Here is a 21,766-nt window from a genome sequence, read left to right as displayed (position 1 = left end):
TGTGTCCTATGTGTGTGTGTGTGTGTGTGTGTGTCTGTGTCAGGGTTTACGTTAGCTGGCTTTTGGCCAATTAAAAAATAAATAATAGAAAAGCTGATAACTAAAATTGCCGCTAGCTAATTGTCCAGGAGAAGAAGAAAAAATTATATTTCAAAATGCTGCTTCTTCAATGATGGAAATACCAGTTGATGGAAATACCAGTTGATGGAAATACATTTAACTTGTCATGCTTATCGGTCTATAGTTTAATTTGCATCATTTTGTGGAATTAAATTGGTGCGTGTACAGTAAATTTGTTATGTATCTTATTTATCACACATCTGTCAGGCAGCACAAGAGCTCCATCATCTCAAACAGAAAATCTAGGCAATGGAAGGCAGGCTTCGTCAGTGTGTCACATACCACTTTGCAATGAGCTGGAGGCAGTATGCATTTTGAAAACATATACTTAATTGTTTGAAACCTGAATATTTTACCACATCTTACCTTGCTTCAAAGTAGCCTTTCCAAAATCAGACCATATACTTTCTTTCATTGTCCAGTAGCCAAAGCCACAATCCTAGTCATATTAGGAAAGGAAAGGAGGATACCTAGTCAGTTGTACAACTGAATTCCTTCAACTGAAATGTGTCTTCCGCATTTAACCCAACCCCTATTAGCAACCCATGCTAGTTGTTGCATATTAGATCTCCCCTCTTTCCCCCAAAATGTTTGTTAGTTTTACCTGTTTTTCATGATATCCAATTGGTAGTTACAGTCTTGTCCCATCGGTGCCACTCCCGTACAGACTCAGGAGAGGCGAAAGTCGAGAGCCACGCGTCCTCCAAAACACAACGCTGCCAACCTGCACTGCTCCTTGACACACTGCTCGCTTAACCCGGAAGCCAGCCGCACCAATGTGTCAGAGGACACACTGTACAACTGCCTACCGTGTCAGCGTGCATGCTCCCAGCCCACCACAAGGAGTCACTAGAGCACGATGGGACAAGGACATACCAGCCAGCCAAACCCTCCCCTAACGATGCTCATATTCACAGCCAGCTGCAACACAGCCTGGGATCAAACCCGGGTCTGTAGTGACACCTCAAACACTGTGGTGCAGTGCCTTAGACCACTGCGCCACTCGGGAGGCTCTCTTTCTAAATTTCTAATAGGGTATTTTCATCTCTGTCACATGAAACTGCTTGCATGTGCCGTGCGCTGCTGACAACAGTGTTTTCCCATGAATTGCATTATGGAACAAACATTTGCTCGTAGCCTACTCTCTGCGCATTGCTGCACTTATAATATTAAGAATTAATAGTTGATCAACATTTGAAGCTAAAAATTCGGATCTGTTCCATCAGACTAATTGCTTTTTAACATTTTAATGTAGCCTAGGTCTACTGGTTTGAATGGTATGAATTTGGGATCGTCCAACAACTGTTCCAGAGTCTGTTTGGAATAGGCTATTTATTTATTTATTGACAAGCTGACCAATAGAATAGGTAAACTTTTCTACTATGGGGGATAGTAGATTGGCAGGCTAGTGATTTTGCTGTTCGTTACTCATCTTGTTGGCTGAGGATAAGTAAATGTGGACAGTTAGTCTAACATCTTCAAAGTGCACATCAGAATTCGGTAAGAAGGGACCACACATCATTGCTCCCTCGACTTGCATGTTCTGTTAATATGAATTACCATAATCTAAATGTGATTTCTGTTATTCTGAGCACTATGGGTGGACGCCCTAATCAGGTTACTCATCCAGTGCATATGGGTCCGGTAAATTTTCAAATGTCCAGTAAATGAAAATCCTGCCGGTCAAATGTCCGGCGCCAGATTTTCCGAACGGAAACCCTGGTTTGTTTGTGTGTGTGTGTGTGTGTGTTTCATGGCCTGCTTAAGAGGATGTGAGGGTGTTCTAGCAGTGCAGCTTTAAAGGAAGCAGGAAGGGGAAATTATGGCTATGGTGATTAGAGTGGAGCAGAGAGGTGAACTCCAGCAGAGAAGGATGTCATACTGTATATAATTGAATAGTCTTAGAGGGCTGAATCCTAACGGGATTCAGCCCTGGTGGTTAGAGCGTTGGACTAGTAACCGAAAAGTTGCAAGTTCAAATCCCGAGCTGACAAGGTACAAATCTGTTGTTCTGCCCCTGAACAGGCAGTTAACCCACTGTTTCTAGGCCATCATTCAAAATAAGAATTTGTTCTTCACTGACTTGCCTAGTTAAATAAACTTAATACTAGACTTAGAAGGCTGAATACTAGGTTTAGAACGCTTAATACTAGTCTTAGGGGGCTGAATCCTAACTTAATACTGGTCTTAGAGGGCTGAATCCTAACTTAATACTGGTCTTAGAGGACTGAATCCTAACTTAATACTGGTCTTAGAGGGCTGAATCCTAACTTAATACTGGTCTTAGAGGGCTGAATCCTAACTTAATACTAGTCTAACACGGAACCCAAACCAGCTGCGCACGTGCTCCATCGTGCATAAATGTGTTTTGTCCCCCCACACCAAAAACAATCACGACACGCAGGTTAAAATATCAATTAATTACATTAGGTCGAAAGCATTAAACATGTATGGCAATTTAGCTAGCTAGCTTGCACTTGCTAGCTAACTTGTCCTGGGATATAAACATTGAGTTATTATTTTACCTGAAATGCCCAAGGTCCTCTACTCCGACAATTAATCCACACATAAAACGGTCAACCAAATAGTTTCTAGTCATCTCTCTTCCTTCCATGCCTTTTCTTCTCTTGACTTTATATTGCGATTGGCAACTTTCATAAATTAGGTGCATTACCGCCACTGACCTCGTTCGTCACCCACGTGGGTATAACCAATGAGGAGATGGCACGTGGGTACCTGCTTCTACAAACCAATGAGGAGATGGGAGAGGAAGGACTTGCAGCGCGATCTGTGTCAGAAATATAACTTCTATTTTAGCCCTTGGCAACTCAGACGCTCGTTGGCGCGCGCTAGCAGTGTGGGTGCAATAATTGAATAACATGGATTTCAAAATGTATTTTGCAACACTCGCGCATGCTGCGTGCGGTGTGGTCAGCCTATTAGAAGGATGAATCCTTACTGAATACTAGTCTTAGGGGGCTGAATGCTAACTTAATACTAGTCTTAGGGGGCTGAATCCTAACTTAATACTGGTCTTAGAGGGCTGAATCCTAACTTAATACTGGTCTTAGAGGGCTGAATCCTAACTTAATACTAGTCTTAGAGGGCTGAATCCTAACTTAATATTAGTCTTAGGGGGCTGAATCCTAACTTAATACTGGTCTTAGAGGGCTGAATCCTAACTTAATACTGGTCTTAGAGGGCTGAATCCTAACTTAATACTAGTCCTAGAGGGCTGAATCCTTACTTAATACTAGTCTTAGGGGGCTGAATCCTAACTTAATACTGGTCTTAGAGGGCTGAATCCTAACTTAATACTGGTTTTAGAGGGCTGAATCGTAATTTGCGATCGTCATTTTGGTGTTAAAAATAAAGTATTCAAATTCCCTTTAGGAGCAGCGCAGGCAGACCTCAATGTATATCATCTGGATGGATTTGCTACATACGCTTCGGGCCTTTTCAAATACTGCTGTCAGTTGAAACGGTCACACTTTAAATAAAGTATATTCTATGTAGGCTTTATAAAGGGTTTATGAAGGCTTCACTCGGCCTTCATAAGATAAACTTTGTTCAAAGTTTCACCGTTGAACCTTACGACCCCTAAGAAGACAGGGAACTCTTTTTTTTATACTATGTGCTTTCAAAAGACTCGGGACACAATAATATCTTTGAAAATGCCATAAATTCCAATAACTCCCAAAAGATGTTGATACAACGCAAAGTCCAAGGACACATTATTTTATCTGCCCTGGAAGAATGGATCATATTTTCTTGCTGCCACAACCGTAACGGCTACAATGTTAGTACAGATGCAAATCCTGTAACACACACACACACACAAGACCTGCGTTCAGATACTGTTTATTGTATTTCAATTACTTTCACATATATTTTAAAGTGAGTACATGTATTTGGGAAAAAAATTCTTTGAAAATGGAAATAGCTGAATATTGGAATGTATTTGAAAACACATTTGGAAAGGATTGGCAAATATTTGAACTCATGCCTGTTTGGGTATTTTAAATGTATTTGGAAATAAGTATTTAAAAATAGTATTTTTATAGGAAATTATTTGAATAGACAGAAAATAAGTGTTTAAAATACAAATGGTTAAATATGAAGGTATTTTAACCCACAAATAAAAGCCTGAAAATACAGGAAGCTATTATCAATATTCAAAACCTGTGAATAACTGCATAGACTGAAATAGACACACACACATACACACACTATCAAACTGCTCAGTGGTGTAAAGTACTTAAGTAAAAATACTTTCAAAAAACTACTTTACTATTGATATTTTTGACAACTTTTACTTTTACTCTGCTATATTCCTTCCATACATTTTCCCTGACACTGAAAAGTGCTCGTTCCATTTTGAATGCTCAGACAGGACAGCTATATGGTCCAATTCACACACCTATCAATATTAATGCTCTAAACACATACTAAACACATAAACGCGTACCGGCATTACAAAAATGACCTTTTTTGGAAAGCAATTATTATTTTGGGAGAAAAAAAATTGTTCTTCATCCTATAATGTCTCAAACATCGTTACCCCTTAGCAACAGATGTGGGATAAATACACACACCCTTCCCACAAACAACCACAAGCTCAGATGTTCAACAGTTATTCCATCCCCGAGCCCAACTCAACAGAAGACTTGATGTCTGAATGTATATACAGTTGTAGCTGTTTGAGAAGACATGCAACATTGAGCAAGAATGGAAGATTTGCTTAACCAATGATGGATGTCAGATACGTCAAGTCCTACCTGATGGAGGTCAGATATGTCAAGTCCTACCTGATGGAGGTCAGATACGTCAAGTCCTACCTGATGGATGTCAGATACGTCAAGTCCTACCTGATGGAGGTCAGATACGTCAAGTCTTACCTGATGGAGGTCATATACGTCAAGTCCTACCTGATGGAGGTCAGATACGTCAAGTCCTACCTGATGGAGGTCAGATATGTCAAGTCCTACCTGATGGGGGTCAGATATGACAAGTCCTACCTGATGGAGGTCATATACATCAAGTCCTACCTGATGGAGGTCAGATACGTCAAGTCCTACCTGATGGAGGTCAGATACGTCAAGTCCTACCTGATGGAGGTCAGATACGTCAAGTCCTACCTGATGGAGGTCAGATACGCCAAGTCCTACCTGATGGAGGTCAGATACGCCAAGTCCTACCTGATGGAAGTCAGATACGCCAAGTCCTACCTGATGGAGGTCAGATACGTCAAGTCCTACCTGATGGAGGTCAGATACGTCAAGTCCTACCTGATGGAGGTCAGATATGTCTCTTTCCCCTGAAACACACACATGCTGGTCCCCCGTTGTGACCATTTTCCCAAGCATCTCTGAGCAGTCAAACCTTTTGATTATTTCGTACCGCCAGGGCCACAATAATTTGCTCCCTCTCTGATTGTCCGAGTGTGACCCTCTCCCATGTGTTACTGCAGCTAGTGTCACCAGCACTGCCACTACCTCATTCCACATGGCTACCCCTACCCCGGTCAACTGCCCGGCACCCTCCACAGCAACCCGCAGAAGCCCCCACCATTTCTCCTTTACCCAAATCCAGATAGCTGGACCCCTACAAATCAGCCGGGCTAGACAATCTGGACCCTCTCTTTCTAAAATTATCTGCCGAAATTGTTGCAACCCCTATTACTAGCCTGTTCAACCTCTCTTTCGTATCGTCTGAGATTCCCAAAGATTGGAAAGCTGCCGCGGTCATCTCCCTCTTCAAAGGGATGACACTCTAGACCCAAACTGCTACAGACCTACAGTGCCTTGCGAAAGTATTCGGCCCCCTTGAACTTTGCGACCTTTTGCCACATTTCAGGCTTCAAACATAAATATATAAAACTGTATTTTTTTGTGAAGAATCAACAACAAGTGGGACACAATCATGAAGTGGAATGACATTTATTGGATATTTCAAACTTTTTTAACAAATCAAAAACTGAAAAATTGGGCGTGCAAAATTATTCAGCCCCTTTACTTTCAGTGCAGCAAACTCTCTCCAGAAGTTCAGTGAGGATCTCTGAATGATCCAATGTTGACCTAAATGACTAATGATGATAAATACAATCCACCTGTGTGTAATCAAGTCTCCGTATAAATGCACCTGCACTGTGATAGTCTCAGAGGTCCGTTAAAAGCGCAGAGAGCATCATGAAGAACAAGGAACACACCAGGCAGGTCCGAGATACTGTTTTGAAGAAGTTTAAAGCCGGAATTGGATACAAAAAGATTTCCCAAGCTTTAAACATCCCAAGGAGCACTGTGCAAGCGATAATATTGAAATGGAAGGAGTATCAGACCACTGCAAATCTACCAAGACCTGGCCGTCCCTCTAAACTTTCAGCTCATACGAGGAGAAGACTGATCAGAGATGCAGCCAAGAGGCCCATGATCACTCTGGATGAACTGCAGAGATCTACAGCTGAGGTGGGAGACTCTGTCCATAGGACAACAATCAGTCGTATATTGCACAAATCTGGCCTTTATGGAAGAGTGGCAAGAAGAAAGCCATTTCTTAAAGATATCCATAAAAAGTGTTGTTTAAAGTTTGCCACAAGCCACCTGGGAGACACTCCAAACATGTGGAAGAAGGTGCTCTGGTCAGATGAAACCAAAATTGAACTTTTTGGCAACAATGCAAAACGTTATGTTTGGCGTAAAAGCAACACAGCTGAACACACCATCCCCACTGTCAAACATGGTGGTGGCAGCATCATGGTTTGGGCCTGCTTTTCTTCAGCAGGGACAGGGAAGATGGTTAAAATTGATGGGAAGATGGATGGAGCCAAATACAGGACCATTCTGGAAGAAAACCTGATGGAGTCTGCAAAAGACCTGAGACTGGGACGGAGATTTGTCTTCCAACAAGACAATGATCCAAAACATAAAGCAAAATCTACAATGGAATGGTTCAAAAATAAACATATCCAGGTGTTAGAATGGCCAAGTTAAAGTCCAGACCTGAATCCAATCGAGAATCTGTGGAAAGAACTGAAAACTGCTGTTCACAAATGCTCTCCATCCAACCTCACTGAGCTCGAGCTGTTTTGCAAGGAGGAATGGGAAAAAATGTCAGTCTCTCGATGTGCAAAACTGATAGAGACATACCCCAAGCGACTTACAGCTGTAATCGCAGCAAAAGGTGGCGCTACAAAGTATTAACTTAAGGGGGCTGAATAATTTTGCACGCCCAATTTTTCAGTTTTTGATTTGTTAAAAAAGTTTGAAATATCCAATAAATGTCGTTCCACTTCATGATTGTGTCCCACTTGTTGTTGATTCTTCACAAAAAAATACAGTTTTATATCTTTATGTTTGAAGCCTGAAATGTGGCAAAAGGTCGCAAAGTTCAAGGGGGCCGAATACTTTCGCAAGGCACTGTATATCTATCCTACCCTGTCTTTCTAAGGTCTTCGAAAGCCAAGTTAACACCTCAGCCACGCTCAAGGTTCTAAACGTCATCATAACCGCCATCGATAAGAGACATTACTGTGCAGCCGTATTCATCAACCTGGCCAAGGCTTTCGACTCTGTCAATCACAACATTCTTATTGGCAGACTCGACAGCCTTGGTTTCTCAAATGATTGCCTCGCCTGGTTTACCAACTACTTCTCTGATAGAGTTCAGTGTGTCAAATCGGAGGGCCTGTTGTCCACACCTCTGACAGTCTCTAAGGGTGTGCCACAGGGTTCAATTCTCGGGCCGACTCTCTTTTCTGTATACATCAATGATGTTGCTCTTGCTGCTGGTGATTCTCTGATCCACCTCTACGCAGACGACACCATTCTGTATACTTCTGGCCCCTCCTTGGACACTGTGTTAACTAACCTCCAGACGAGCTTCAGTGCCATACAACTCTCCTTCCGTGGCCTCCAACTGCTCTTAAACGCAAGCAAAACTAAATGCATGCTATTCAATCAATCACTGCACTGGGTGTCTGGTTAGACTGTAAACTCTCCTTCCAGACTCACATTAAGCATCTCCAATCCAAAATTAAATCTAGAATCGGCTTCCTATATCGCAACAAAGCATCCTTCACTCATGCTGACAAACATACCCTTGTAAAACTGACCATCCTACCGATCCTCGACTTCGGTGATGTCATCTATAAAATAGCCTCTAACACCCTACTCAACAAACTGGATGCAGTCTATCACAGTGCCATCCGTTTTGTCACCAAAGCCCCATACACTACCCACCATTGCGACCTGTACGCTCTCGTTGGTTGGCCCTCGCTTCATACTCGTCGCCAAACCCACTGGCTACAGGTTATCTACAAGTCTCTGCTAGGTAAAGCCCCGCCTTATCTCAGCTCACTGGTCACCATAGCAGCACCCACTCGTAGCACGCGCTCCAGCAGGTATATCTCACTGGTCACCCCCAAAGCCAATTCCTCCTTTGGTCGTCTTTCCTTCCAGTTCTCTGCTGCCCATGACTGGAACGAATTGCAAAAATCTCTGACGCTGGAGACTCATATCTCCCTCACTAGCTTTTAGCACCAGCTGTCAGAGCAGCTTACAGATCACTGCACCACATAGCCCATCTGTAAACAGCCCATCTATCTACCTACGTCATCCCCATACTGGTATTAATTTATTTATTTTGCTCCTTTGCACCCCAGTATCTCTACCTGCACATTCATCTTCTGCCGATCTACCATTCCAGTGTTTAATTGCTATATTGTAATTACTTCGCCACCATGGCTTAAAATCTGCCGTTTCCAGCTACAAGTCATTTACAACATTAACAATGTCTACACTGTTTTTCAGATCAATTTGATATTATTTTAATGGACCAAAAATTTGCTTTTCTTTCAAAAACAAGGACATTTCTAAGTGACCCCAAACTTTTGAACGCGTTACGGTTTTCTTTATCTGAAGTAGAGTCGGACCAAAACGCAGCGTGGTAATTTTGATACATGTTTAATGAAGACGAAACACGATCAATACAAAAACAAGAAACGTACCGTGAAAACCTATACAGCCTATCTGGTGACAACAAACACAGAGACAGGAACAATCACCCACGAAACACACAAAGAATATGGCTGCCTAAACATGGTTCCCAATCAGAGACAACGATAAACACCTGCCTCTGATTGAGAACCACTCCAGACAGCCATAGACTTACCTAGAAAACCCTACTAAGCCACAATCCTAATACCTACAAAAACCCCAAGACAAAACACACCACATAAATAAACCCATGTCACACCCTGGCCTGACCAAAATAATAAAGAAAACACAAAATATAAAGACCAGGGCGTGACAGAACGGTGGTGTATATCCATGACCTGTGAAATGTTTGAATCCATCTCGACTGTGACGTGATTTGTGGATTCAAAGAAATAATGTGTGTTAAAAGCCAGCGGTGGAACAGTCATTCATTACAAGGTTGTCCAGTAATCTGTTATGACTCTAGCTAGTACAGTAGCGTCTACTATTTTACATGTAGCTCTTTCTGCCAGTTGAGTTCAGATAAAACCATCTGATTTGTATTGCTCCACATTACATCACAGGGTCAGGGTTAGACTGTTAGGGTACAGTTTACTCAGTTCAGCCCTTTGGAATAAGGTCTATATAACTATGGCATGATGATTATAATGTAAGTCGTAAGATTATGTAATGTTGTTCAGTGTCTTGCCAGCTGATGGCAGAAGTGGGGCTGGGCTGTATACCGCATTTTACGATATACCCTTATTGATGCACAGATCAGTTCGTTTTTCTAACATTACTTTCTATAATGGTATTTGCATGGTTGGTTTGTCAAATGTGATACGACATGTTTCACGTCCATTTTTAGTAGTTTAGTAGTTTTTTTTATAGTTTACTTCATTACTTGAGTCATCTCTCTCCGCTCACTTTTTCTCCATCAACGTGTGGGTGGGTGTGTGTGGGGGGGCGGAGGGGGGTGAGTGTGTGCATGGCCTTGGTTTTGTATAATCTGCATTTTCTGCTTACGCCTTCACAATGTGGCCCACTTCCTCACCTCTGTAAATAGGGTGTAAAAGTGTGTACTCGGCAGAAAAATAGATGTGTGTGTGTGTACACAGATACATAGGGATCTCATCATTCATTGGACTATTATCTTATATGGACGTATGTTTTACATTCACTTTGGGTTACTTAGGTAGATAATACATACAGTGCCTTGCGAAAGTATTCGGCCCCCTTGAACTTTGCGACCTTTTGCCACATTTCAGGCTTCAAACATAAAGATATAAAACTGTATTTTTTTGTGAAGAATCAACAACAAGTGGGACACAATCATGAAGTGGAACGACATTTATTGGATATTTCTAACTTTTTTAACAAATCAAAAACTGAAAAATTGGGCGTGCAAAATTATTCAGCCCCTTTACTTTCAATGCAGCAAACTCTCTCCAGAAGTTCAGTGAGGATCTCTGAATGATCCAATGTTGACCTAAATGACTAATGATGATAAATACAATCCACCTGTGTGTAATCAAGTCTCCGTATAAATGCACCTGCACTGTGATAGTCTCAGAGGTCCGTTAAAAGCGCAGAGAGCATCATGAAGAACAAGGAACACACCAGGCAGGTCCGAGATACTGTTGTGAAGAAGTTTAAAGCCGGATTTGGATACAAAAATATTTCCCAAGCTTTAAACATCCCAAGGAGCACTGTGCAAGCGATAATATTGAAATGGAAGGAGTATCAGACCACTGCAAATCTACCAAGACCTGGCCGTCCCTCTATACTTCCAGCTCATACAAGGAGAAGACTGATCAGAGATGCAGCCAAGAGGCCCATGATCACTCTGGATGAACTGCAGAGATCTACAGCTGAGGTGGGAGACTCTGTCCATAGGACAACAATCAGTCGTATATTGCACAAATCTGGCCTTTATGGAAGAGTGGCAAGAAGAAAGACATTTCTTAAAGATATCCATAAAAAGTGTTGTTTAAAGTTTGCCACAAGCCACCTGGGAGACACACCAAACATGTGGAAGAAGGTGCTCTGGTCAGATGAAACCAAAATTGAACTTTTTGGCAACAATGCAAAACGTTATGTTTGGCGTAAAAGCAACACATCTGAACACACCATCCCCACTGTCAAACATGGTGGTGGCAGCATCATGGTTTGGGCCTGCTTTTCTTCAGCAGGGACAGGGAAGATGGTTAAAATTGATGGGAAGATGGATGGAGCCAAATACAGGACCATTCTGGAAGAAAACCTGATGGAGTCTGCAAAAGACCTGAGACTGGGACGGAGATTTGTCTTCCAACAAGACAATGATCCAAAACATAAAGCAAAATCTACAATGGAATGGTTCAAAAATAAACATATCCAGGTGTTAGAATGGCCAAGTCAAAGTCCAGACCTGAATCCAATCGAGAATCTGTGGAAAGAACTGAAAACTGCTGTTCACAAATGCTCTCCATCCAACCTAACTGAGCTCGAGCTGTTTTGCAAGGAGGAATGGGAAAAAATGTCAGTCTCTCGATGTGCAAAACTGATAGAGACATACCCCAAGCGACTTACAGCTGTAATCGCAGCAAAAGGTGGCGCTACAAAGTATTAACTTAAGGGGGCTGAATAATTTTGCACGCCCAATTTTTCAGTTTTTGATTTGTTAAAAAAGTTTGAAATATCCAATAAATGTCGTTCCACTTCATGATTGTGTCCCACTTGTTGTTGATTCTTCACAAAAAAATACAGTTTTATATCTTTATGTTTGAAGCCTGAAATGTGGAAAAAAGGTCGCAAAGTTCAAGGGGGCCGAATACTTTCGCAAGGCACTGTATCTGTGTGTTTTGGTATGTGTGTAGCAGTTTGGCTTATTGACCGGTCTATCCTCATGTGGGTATAGGATGCTGTGTGTCTCTGGCAGTCTAATCTGTCTGAGGCAGTGGTATAGGATGCTGTGTGTCTCTGGCAGTCTAATCTGTCTGAGGCGGTGGTATAGGATGCTGTGTGTCTCTGGCAGTCTAATCTGTCTGAGGCGGTGGTATAGGATGCTGTGTGTCTCTGGCAGTCTAATCTGTCTGAGGCGGTGGTATAGGATGCTGTCTCTGGCAGTCTAATCTGTCTGAGGCGGTGGTATAGGATGCTGTGTGTCTCTGGCAGTCTAATCTGTCTGAGGCGGTGGTATAGGATGCTGTCTGTCTCTGGCAGTCCAATCTGTCTGAGGCGGTGGTATAGGATGCTGTGTTTCTCTGGCAATCTAATCTGTCTGAGGCGGTGGTATAGGATGCTGTCTCTGGCAGTCTAATCTGTCTGAGGCGGTGGTATAGGATGCTGTGTGTCTCTGGCAGTCTAATCTGTCTGAGGCGGTGGTATAGGATGCTGTCTCTGGCAGTCTAATCTGTCTGAGGCGGTGGTATAGGATGCTGTCTCTGGCAGTCTAATCTGTCTGAGGCGGTGGTATAGGATGCTGTCTCTGGCAGTCTAATCTGTCTGAGGCGGTGGTATAGGATGCTGTGTTTCTCTGGCAGTCTAATCTGTCTGAGGCGGTGGTATAGGATGCTGTGTGTCTCTGGCAGTCCAATCTGTCTGAGGCGGTGGTATAGGATGCTGTGTTTCTCTGGCTATCTAATCTGTCTGAGGCGGTGGTATAGGATGCTGTCTCTGGCAGTCTAATCTGTCTGAGGCGGTGGTATAGGATGCTGTGTGTCTCTGGCAGTCTAATCTGTCTGAGGCGGTGGTATAGGATGCTGTCTCTGGCAGTCTAATCTGTCTGAGGCGGTGGTATAGGATGCTGTCTCTGGCAGTCTAATCTGTCTGAGGCGGTGGTATAGGATGCTGTCTCTGGCAGTCTAATCTGTCTGAGGCGGTGGTATAGGATGCTGTGTTTCTCTGGCAGTCTAATCTGTCTGAGGCGGTGGTATAGGATGCTGTGTGTCTCTGGCAGTCTAATCTGTCTGAGGCGGTGGTATAGGATGCTGTGTGTCTCTGGCAGTCTAATCTGTCTGAGGCGGTGGTATAGGATGCTGTCTCTGGCAGTCTAATCTGTCTGAGGCGGTGGTATAGGATGCTGTGTTTCTCTGGCAGTCTAATCTGTCTGAGGCGGTGGTATAGGATGCTGTCTCTGGCAGTCTAATCTGTCTGAGGCGGTGGTATAGGATGATGTGTGTCTCTGGCAGTCTAATCTGTCTGAGGCAGTGGTATAGGATGCTGTCTCTGGCAGTCTAATCTGTCTGAGGCGGTGGTATAGGATGCTGTGTGTCTCTGGCAGTCTAATCTGTCTGAGGCGGTGGTATAGGATGCTGTCTCTGGCAGTCTAATCTGTCTGAGGCAGTGGTATAGGATGCTGTGTGTCTCTGGTAGTCTAATCTGTCTGAGGCGGTCGTCTAGGATGCTGTGTGTCTCTGGCAGTCCAATCTGTCTGAGGCGGTGGTATAGGATGCTGTGTTTCTCTGGCAGTCTAATCTGTCTGAGGCGGTGGTATAGGATGCTGTCTCTGGCAGTCTAATCTGTATGAGGCGGTGGTATAGGATGCTGTGTGTCTCTGGCAGTCTAATCTGTCTGAGGCAGTGGTATAGGACGCTGTCTCTGGCAGTCTAATCTGTCTGAGGCAGTGGTATAGGATGCTGTCTCTGGCAGTCTAATCTGTCTGAGGCGGTGGTATAGGATGCTGTGTGTCTCTGGCAGTCTAATCTGTCTGAGGCGGTGGTATAGGATGCTGTGTGTCTCTGGCAGTCTAATCTGTCTGAGGCGGTTGTATAGGGTGCTGTGTTTCTCTGGCAGTCTAATCTGTCTGAGGCGGTGGTATAGGATGCTGTCTCTGGCAGTCTAATCTGTCTGAGGCGGTGGTATAGGATGCTGTGTGTCTCTGGCAGTCTAATCTGTCTGAGGCGGTGGTATAGGATGCTGTCTCTGGCAGTCTAATCTGTCTGAGGCGGTGGTATAGGATGCTGTGTGTCTCTGGCAGTCTAATCTGTCTGAGGCAGTGGTATCGGATGCTGTCTCTGGCAGTCTAATCTGTCTGAGGCGGTGGTATAGGATGCTGTCTCTGGCAGTCTAATCTGTCTGAGGCGGTGGTATAGGATGCTGTGTTTCTCTGGCAGCCTAATCTGTCTGAGGCGGTGGTATAGGATGCTGTGTGTCTCTGGCAGTCTAATCTGTCTGAGGCGGTGGTATAGGATGCTGTGTTTCTCTGGCAGTCTAATCTGTCTGAGGCGGTGGTATAGGATGCTGTGTGTCTCTGGCAGTCTAATCTGTCTGAGGCGGTGGTATAGGATGCTGTGTGTCTCTGGCAGTCTAATCTGTCTGAGGCGGTGGTATAGGATGCTGTCTCTGGCAGTCTAATCTGTCTGAGGCAGTGGTATAGGATGCTGTGTGTCTCTGGTAGTCTAATCTGTCTGAGGCGGTCGTCTAGGATGCTGTGTGTCTCTGGCAGTCCAATCTGTCTGAGGCGGTGGTATAGGATGCTGTGTTTCTCTGGCAGTCTAATCTGTCTGAGGCGGTGGTATAGGATGCTGTCTCTGGCAGTCTAATCTGTATGAGGCGGTGGTATAGGATGCTGTGTGTCTCTGGCAGTCTAATCTGTCTGAGGCAGTGGTATAGGACGCTGTCTCTGGCAGTCTAATCTGTCTGAGGCAGTGGTATAGGATGCTGTCTCTGGCAGTCTAATCTGTCTGAGGCGGTGGTATAGGATGCTGTGTGTCTCTGGCAGTCCAATCTGTCTGAGGCGGTGGTATAGGATGCTGTGTGTCTCTGGCAGTCTAATCTGTCTGAGGCGGTGGTATAGGATGCTGTGTGTCTCTGGCAGTCTAATCTGTCTGAGGCGGTGGTATAGGATGCTGTGTGTCTCTGGCAGTCTAATCTGTCTGAGGCGGTGGTATAGGATGCTGTGTGTCTCTGGCAGTCTAATCTGTCTGAGGCGGTGGTATAGGATGCTGTCTCTGGCAGTCTAATCTGTCTGAGGCGGTGGTATATTATGCTGTGTGTCTCTGGCAGTCTAATCTGTCTGAGGCGGTGGTATAGGATGCTGTCTCTGGCAGTCTAATCTGTCTGAGGCGGTGGTATAGGATGCTGTGTGTCTCTGGCAGTCTAATCTGTCTGAGGCGGTGGTATAGGATGCTGTCTCTGGCAGTCTAATCTGTCTGAGGCGGTGGTATAGGATGCTGTGTTTCTCTGGCAGTCTAATCTGTCTGAGGCGGTGGTATAGGATGCTGTGTGTCTCTGGCAGTCTAATCTGTCTGAGGCGGTTGTATAGGGTGCTGTGTTTCTCTGGCAGTCTAATCTGTCTGAGGCGGTGGTATAGGATGCTGTCTCTGGCAGTCTAATCTGTCTGAGGCGGTGGTATAGGATGCTGTGTGTCTCTGGCAGTCTAATCTGTCTGAGGCGGTGGTATAGGATGCTGTGTGTCTCTGGCAGTCTAATCTGTCTGAGGCGGTGGTATAGGATGCTGTCTCTGGCAGTCTAATCTGTCTGAGGCGGTGGTATAGGATGCTGTGTGTCTCTGGCAGTCTAATCTGTCTGAGGCAGTGGTCTAGGATGCTGTGTGTCTCTGGCAGTCCAATCTGTCTGAGGCGGTGGTATAGGATGCTGTGTTTCTCTGGCAGTCTAATCTGTCTGAGGCGGTGGTATAGGATGCTTTCTCTGGCAGTCTAATCTGTCTGAGGCGGTGGTATAGGATGCTGTGTGTCTCTGGCAGTCTAATCTGTCTGAGGCGGTGGTATAGGATGCTGTGTGTCTCTGGCAGTCCAATCTGTCTGAGGCGGTGGTATAGGATGCTGTGTGTCTCTGGCAGTCTAATCTGTCTGAGGCGGTGGTATAGGATGCTGTGTGTCTCTGGCAGTCTAATCTGTCTGAGGCGTTGGTATAGGATGCTGTGTGTCTCTGGCAGTCTAATCTGTCTGAAGCGGTGGTATAGGATGCTGTCTCTGGCAGTCTAATCTGTCTGAGGCGGTGGTATAGGATGCTGTGTGTCTCTGGCAGTCTAATCTGTCTGAGGCGGTGGTATAGGATGCTGTGTGTCTCTGGCAGTCCAATCTGTCTGAGGCGGTGGTATAGGATGCTGTGTGTCTCTGGCAGTCTAATCTGTCTGAGGCGGTGGTATAGGATGCTGTGTGTCTCTGGCAGTCTAATCTGTCTGAGGCGTTGGTATAGGATGCTGTGTGTCTCTGGCAGTCTAATCTGTCTGAAGCGGTGGTATAGGATGCTGTCTCTGGCAGTCTAATCTGTCTGAGGCGGTGGTATAGGATGCTGTGTGTCTCTGGCAGTCTAATCTGTCTGAGGCGGTGGTATAGGATGCTGTCTCTGGCAGTCTAATCTGTCTGAGGCGGTGGTATATTATGCTGTGTGTCTCTGGCAGTCTAATCTGTCTGAGGCGGTGGTATAGGATGCTGTCTCTGGCAGTCTAATCTGTCTGAGGCGGTGGTATAGGATGCTGTGTGTCTCTGGCAGTCTAATCTGTCTGAGGCGGTGGTATAGGATGCTGTGTGTCTCTGGCAGTCTAATCTGTCTGAGGCGGTTGTATAGGGTGCTGTGTTTCTCTGGCAGTCTAATCTGTCTGAGGCGGTGGTATAGGATGCTGTCTCTGGCAGTCTAATCTGTCTGAGGCGGTGGTATAGGATGCTGTGTGTCTCTGGCAGTCTAATCTGTCTGAGGCGGTGGTATAGGATGCTGTCTCTGGCAGTCTAATCTGTCTGAGGCGGTGGTATAGGATGCTGTGTGTCTCTGGCAGTCTAATCTGTCTGAGGCAGTGGTATCGGATGCTGTCTCTGGCAGTCTAATCTGTCTGAGGCGGTGGTATAGGATGCTGTCTCTGGCAGTCTAATCTGTCTGAGGCGGTGGTATAGGATGCTGTGTTTCTCTGGCAGCCTAATCTGTCTGAGGCGGTGGTATAGGATGCTGTGTGTCTCTGGCAGTCTAATCTGTCTGAGGCGGTGGTATAGGATGCTGTGTTTCTCTGGCAGTCTAATCTGTCTGAGGCGGTGGTATAGGATGCTGTGTGTCTCTGGCAGTCTAATCTGTCTGAGGCGGTGGTATAGGATGCTGTGTGTCTCTGGCAGTCTAATCTGTCTGAGGCGGTGGTATAGGATGCTGTCTCTGGCAGTCTAATCTGTCTGAGGCGGTGGTATAGGATGCTGTGTGTCTCTGGCAGTCTAATCTGTCTGAGGCGGTGGTATAGGATGCTGTCTCTGGCAGTCTAATCTGTCTGAGGCGGTGGTATAGGATGCTGTGTGTCTCTGGCAGTCTAATCTGTCTGAGGCAGTGGTATCGGATGCTGTCTCTGGCAGTCTAATCTGTCTGAGGCGGTGGTATAGGATGCTGTCTCTGGCAGTCTAATCTGTCTGAGGCGGTGGTATAGGATGCTGTGTTTCTCTGGCAGTCTAATCTGTCTGAGGCGGTGGTATAGGATGCTGTGTTTCTCTGGCAGTCTAATCTGTCTGAGGCGGTGGTATAGGATGCTGTGTGTCTCTGGCAGTCTAATCTGTCTGAGGCGGTGGTATAGGATGCTGTGTGTCTCTGGCAGTCTAATCTGTCTGAGGCGGTGGTATAGGATGCTGTGTGTCTCTGGCAGTCTAATCTGTCTGAGGCGGTGGTATAGGATGCTGTGTGTCTCTGGCAGTCTAATCTGTCTGAGGCGGTGGTATAGGATGCTGTGTGTCTCTGGCAGTCTAATCTGTCTGAGGCGGTGGTATAGGATGCTGTGTTTCTCTGGCAGTCTAATCTGTCTGAGGCGGTGGTATAGGGGTAAAACTTTTCCAGTCTGCAAATTGATTTTGAAGAAATAAAAAAAAACTGTGTGCCTCCGTTGAATTTCAAAAATCTCGATGTGACCCTAGAGACAAAATGATTGCCCATTTCTGGACTGACTCTATGCAAGGAGTCCCCATGGCTCAGAATAAGACTAGCTACACGTCTCACACACACACACGGCTAAGTTAGTTCTGTCTCTTGTCTCTACCAGGGGTGAAGGGGCCTGGTACTGTATGCCAAGTCCACCATGGAGGCACAGAACAGCCATCACCAGCACAACCTAGACAACCAGAACAAGAACCTCTACAAGATGCCTGGAGAAGATCAGGTGAGACGTCATATTCTAGTCTACACTGGGGTGTGTGTGTGTGTGTTTGTGTGTGTGTGTGTGTGTGTGTGTGTGTGTGTGTGTGTGTGTGTGTGTGTGTGTGTGTGAGAGCTTGTGTGAATGTGCGTGTGTGTGTGTGTGTGCATTCATGTCTGCTTTTGAATAAACAAATTCCAGTTCATTTGTACATTTTACAACATCAAATAATTTGTCTGTTGTTGTTGTTGTTTCAAGACCTAAGTGTAATGCTAATAGATAAACGCAAAATGCATTTTCACAATGCTTCAAAGAGCATAGAAGGACTTAAGATAATTGACTGGGATGGAAAAAACAGCTCAGGTTTGCACGGAAGCCCTTGACATCACTGAGAGCTATGACTGTAGGCAAGCAGGTGTCACTCCCTAACTACATATTAGTAGAGACTATCTTAGCAACCCCGTCATTTAACAGTAGTCAAAGCCTGCTCTTGACTCTGCACATAATGAGTGGTAATTGTTGAAGAAATTAGCCTTAATCGCCTCTTCATTGGCTTTCAACTGCGTGAGGGCGATTACGTGACAAATTGTTGTGCCGGCTTGATAGTGAGGTAATGGATGTTGTTGTGTTACTTGGTGGCGCGGTGCAGTCTGTCATTACGTAGTGTTTAAGTGCAATTAGCCAATGATATTGAACATCTGCTACGGTGATAGGAAGAAATGAAAACCTGTTCTGTTTAGCATAATGCCATCATCATTTTCCATGATGGTACCTCTCTGACCACCTCTACCCCTTCTTCCTTCCTCCCTATAGTTGGGGCTTTTCAATGTGATGAGAGGGTCAAACTACAGCGTTTTGCCACAGATTATAGCCACTGAAGTTAAGAATTTGGTGACTGAAAATGTTCAACCTCAATTTCTTCAGTATTGATGGTATTGATGGTCTTTTAATTTGTTTGTTGAGGGTTTTACACATTTGATAAAATAAGTTCCCTAACGTCATTAATCTGTGTCAAGTCATATACCAGTCACCCTCCACCTAAATACAGGAATCGACCGCTTACAACAATTGCGCATATCTGCGGCCACCCCTTGAAACATCATCAGGGAGTCTCCCACAATCACTGCAGCACGGCGGCTGCCAGATCTGACACAGCACGTCACCGCCACTGCAGCAGCTAGCGAAGAGTACTTGAGTTAACACCACAGCCCAACGAGCCAAAGACCAATCAGCCAACGTCACTCTGGATTAGCTAATAGCGTCTCAAGACTCGGGGAGATCCGTTATGGCAAAGCCATTTGTTTCTCTTGATGCTGATTTTATGACGCTCCAAAGGCCAGAGAACGTAAAAAGAAAAGAAAGAGGGAAAGAAAAATGATGTTGATAGAGTTAGGAGCTATTGAGATTCTGGAAGAGCTTTTCCAGTTCACCCCGGGCTCTCGCCGTCAGTCGCAGTACAAAGTGATGAAGCACATGTGGATTGGAGCGGAGAGCTGAAAGCTGGGAGCTGGAGGGAAGTTAAGGGCTTTGACTCTATAATTCTCTCTCTCTCTCTCTCTCTCTCTCTCTCTCTCTACCTCTCTCTCTCTCTACCTCTCTCTCTCTCGCTCTCTCTCTCGCTCTCTCTCTCTCTACCTCTCTCTCTGTACTCTCTCTCTCTCTCTCTCTCTCTCTCTCTCTCTCTCTCTCTCTCTCTCTCTCTCTCTCTCTCTCTCAAGCAGTGTAGTAAGTCCCCACAGTAATCCACAGGGCATGCTCTACTGTTTCAATAGCCCAATGAATGGCTAAACCCTCTTGAATGTCGGGAGTAATATGCATCCCCTGAGATTTTTCTTGGCCAGTGAGAGGAATTGAGAAAAAGAAAGAAAAATACAATTTTGCGTTATGGTATGTAATGATTTAATGTTAACTTCAGGCCTTTTTTGTGATGCACATTCAAGGAACAAAGACCCCATTGAGTCAAGGATACGTTTTGTTGACGTATCGATGCTGACAGAGTGAATGCCAGATCGAGTATGGTAGATAAAACCTACATTTTTATTCGCTGTTGTTGTTTCATAGTAGATGATAGGTTCAAATGAAAGCCATTGTTTAAGTCAGCACTGGACCACAATGTAATTGAACAGGACATGCAGGCTAATTGTGCACCGCCCTATAAGTCTCCTGGTCATGGCACAGCCTGGGATCAAACCCCAGGCTGTAGTGATGCCACAACACTGTGATGCAGTGCCTTAGACCACTGCGCCACTCAGGAGTCAGGGGTTTGTAAATCTTGGGATAAAGAACAGTTGAACATTGTTCCTGTTGAAATCCACTGTGAATCACATTCGATTCAGCACAGGGAATATTGGAATTAATCAAAGGCAAACCAGATAGTATACAGTGAGTCAAAGAGTAATGAAGGTTCCCACAGAGCACAGGTGTGTCAATATTCATCCAGTCCAGACCAGTCTGGCTAGTCCAGTCCAGTCCAGTATTAGGCTGTTGCTGTCTTTGGTCAACCCACTGAGCACTGAGAGGATAACTTCAACACTCTCAGCTGTCCATACTAGGCCCTAGAAACAAACAGGGGGACAAAGTACCATGTGCATTCCAGTTCAAGTTATTGTTAACTCGTAGTGTGGCCCTAGTTGCATTACAAACATGTAAAGATACATTCTAAAGGACATGACTCTCCAACTCAAGCATAGTAGAAGTGTATGTATTTAGTGAGCAGAGCAAACCTCCTTGCTGTCCTGCCATGTTTGTCTGAACCCATCCTGGATGAATGGAGCAGCACAGAATGCCCTCTTGCTACGGGTCATGCTCTGTAAGGGCAGGCTCTGAACTCTCTCCCGTCAGCTCAGGTGTGTTGAATGGACCCCAGGTTTGAGGAGATGTAATCAATGCATTTGGGGGATGTAAGTCTGCATATCCTAGTACTTTTTAAAGCATCCCACTAATAGTGAGGTTTACTTCACAAACAACTTGTCACTCTTCAACGATACAGATTTCTCCTCTATTGTTTTGTAATTAATTGATAGAAAAAAAGAACAATAACAGTTGTAGGTAGTGTTATACCAAATATGACAGAGCCACAGTTTTGGAGTATGGGGTTATATAATGACTAATCTAGGTAAAGATAGCAGCCTGGCTAGCATATTAGCATATCAGGCTAGCTCTAATTAGCAGTGGCACTCTAATAGAGCATGCTAATCTGGGTCAGCGCATATGTAAATGAGCAGCTGGGAATATTCCACGGCGCCAAGCATCAGAGTGTTTGTCACCCAGGGTTTGTGTCGCTCAGTATTAGCATCGACACACACAGACACACCCAAGCCCTCCCCTCGAAACAATTACGGCAATTACAAATAGCATCAATAACGGCTGGCTGGCTGTCAAAAAGGGGAGCCGTTGGGAGGCTTGTGCCACCGAGACAGACCGGTGGTACAGAAAGGACCACAGATGCTTTGATTTACCAACTGAACCACCTAGCTATGCTGGTCCCATGTTGCTCAGTTGGTAAGAGTGTGACACTAGCAATACCAAGGTTGTGGGTTCAATTCCCGTTTGGATCACATACTCAAAATGTATGCACTCACTTTCCTGGATAAAAGTGTCTTCTAAGTGGCATAAAGGGATATACTTTCCT

General features: G+C 44.9%; 1 protein-coding gene across 2 annotated transcripts in view; it reads left to right on the top strand.

Moving 5' to 3' along the window:
- The window catches only part of LOC139408360 (NIMA-related kinase 6), a 78,240-nt gene that overhangs the window by 18,752 nt on the left and 37,722 nt on the right, over window positions 1-21,766 (top strand). For both annotated transcript variants that reach the window (XM_071152134.1, XM_071152135.1), the window contains exon 2: window positions 18,043-18,159. In XM_071152134.1, coding sequence (XP_071008235.1) covers window positions 18,079-18,159 — 81 coding nt within the window. In that variant the 5' untranslated portion in view covers window positions 18,043-18,078. The remainder of the gene's footprint in view (window positions 1-18,042; window positions 18,160-21,766) is intronic.

This window comes from Oncorhynchus clarkii, chromosome 5, assembly GCF_045791955.1.
Source record: "Oncorhynchus clarkii lewisi isolate Uvic-CL-2024 chromosome 5, UVic_Ocla_1.0, whole genome shotgun sequence".
In the NCBI taxonomy this organism is placed as follows: domain Eukaryota; kingdom Metazoa; phylum Chordata; class Actinopteri; order Salmoniformes; family Salmonidae; genus Oncorhynchus; species Oncorhynchus clarkii.
This window is presented reverse-complemented; position numbering and strand designations above follow the sequence as displayed.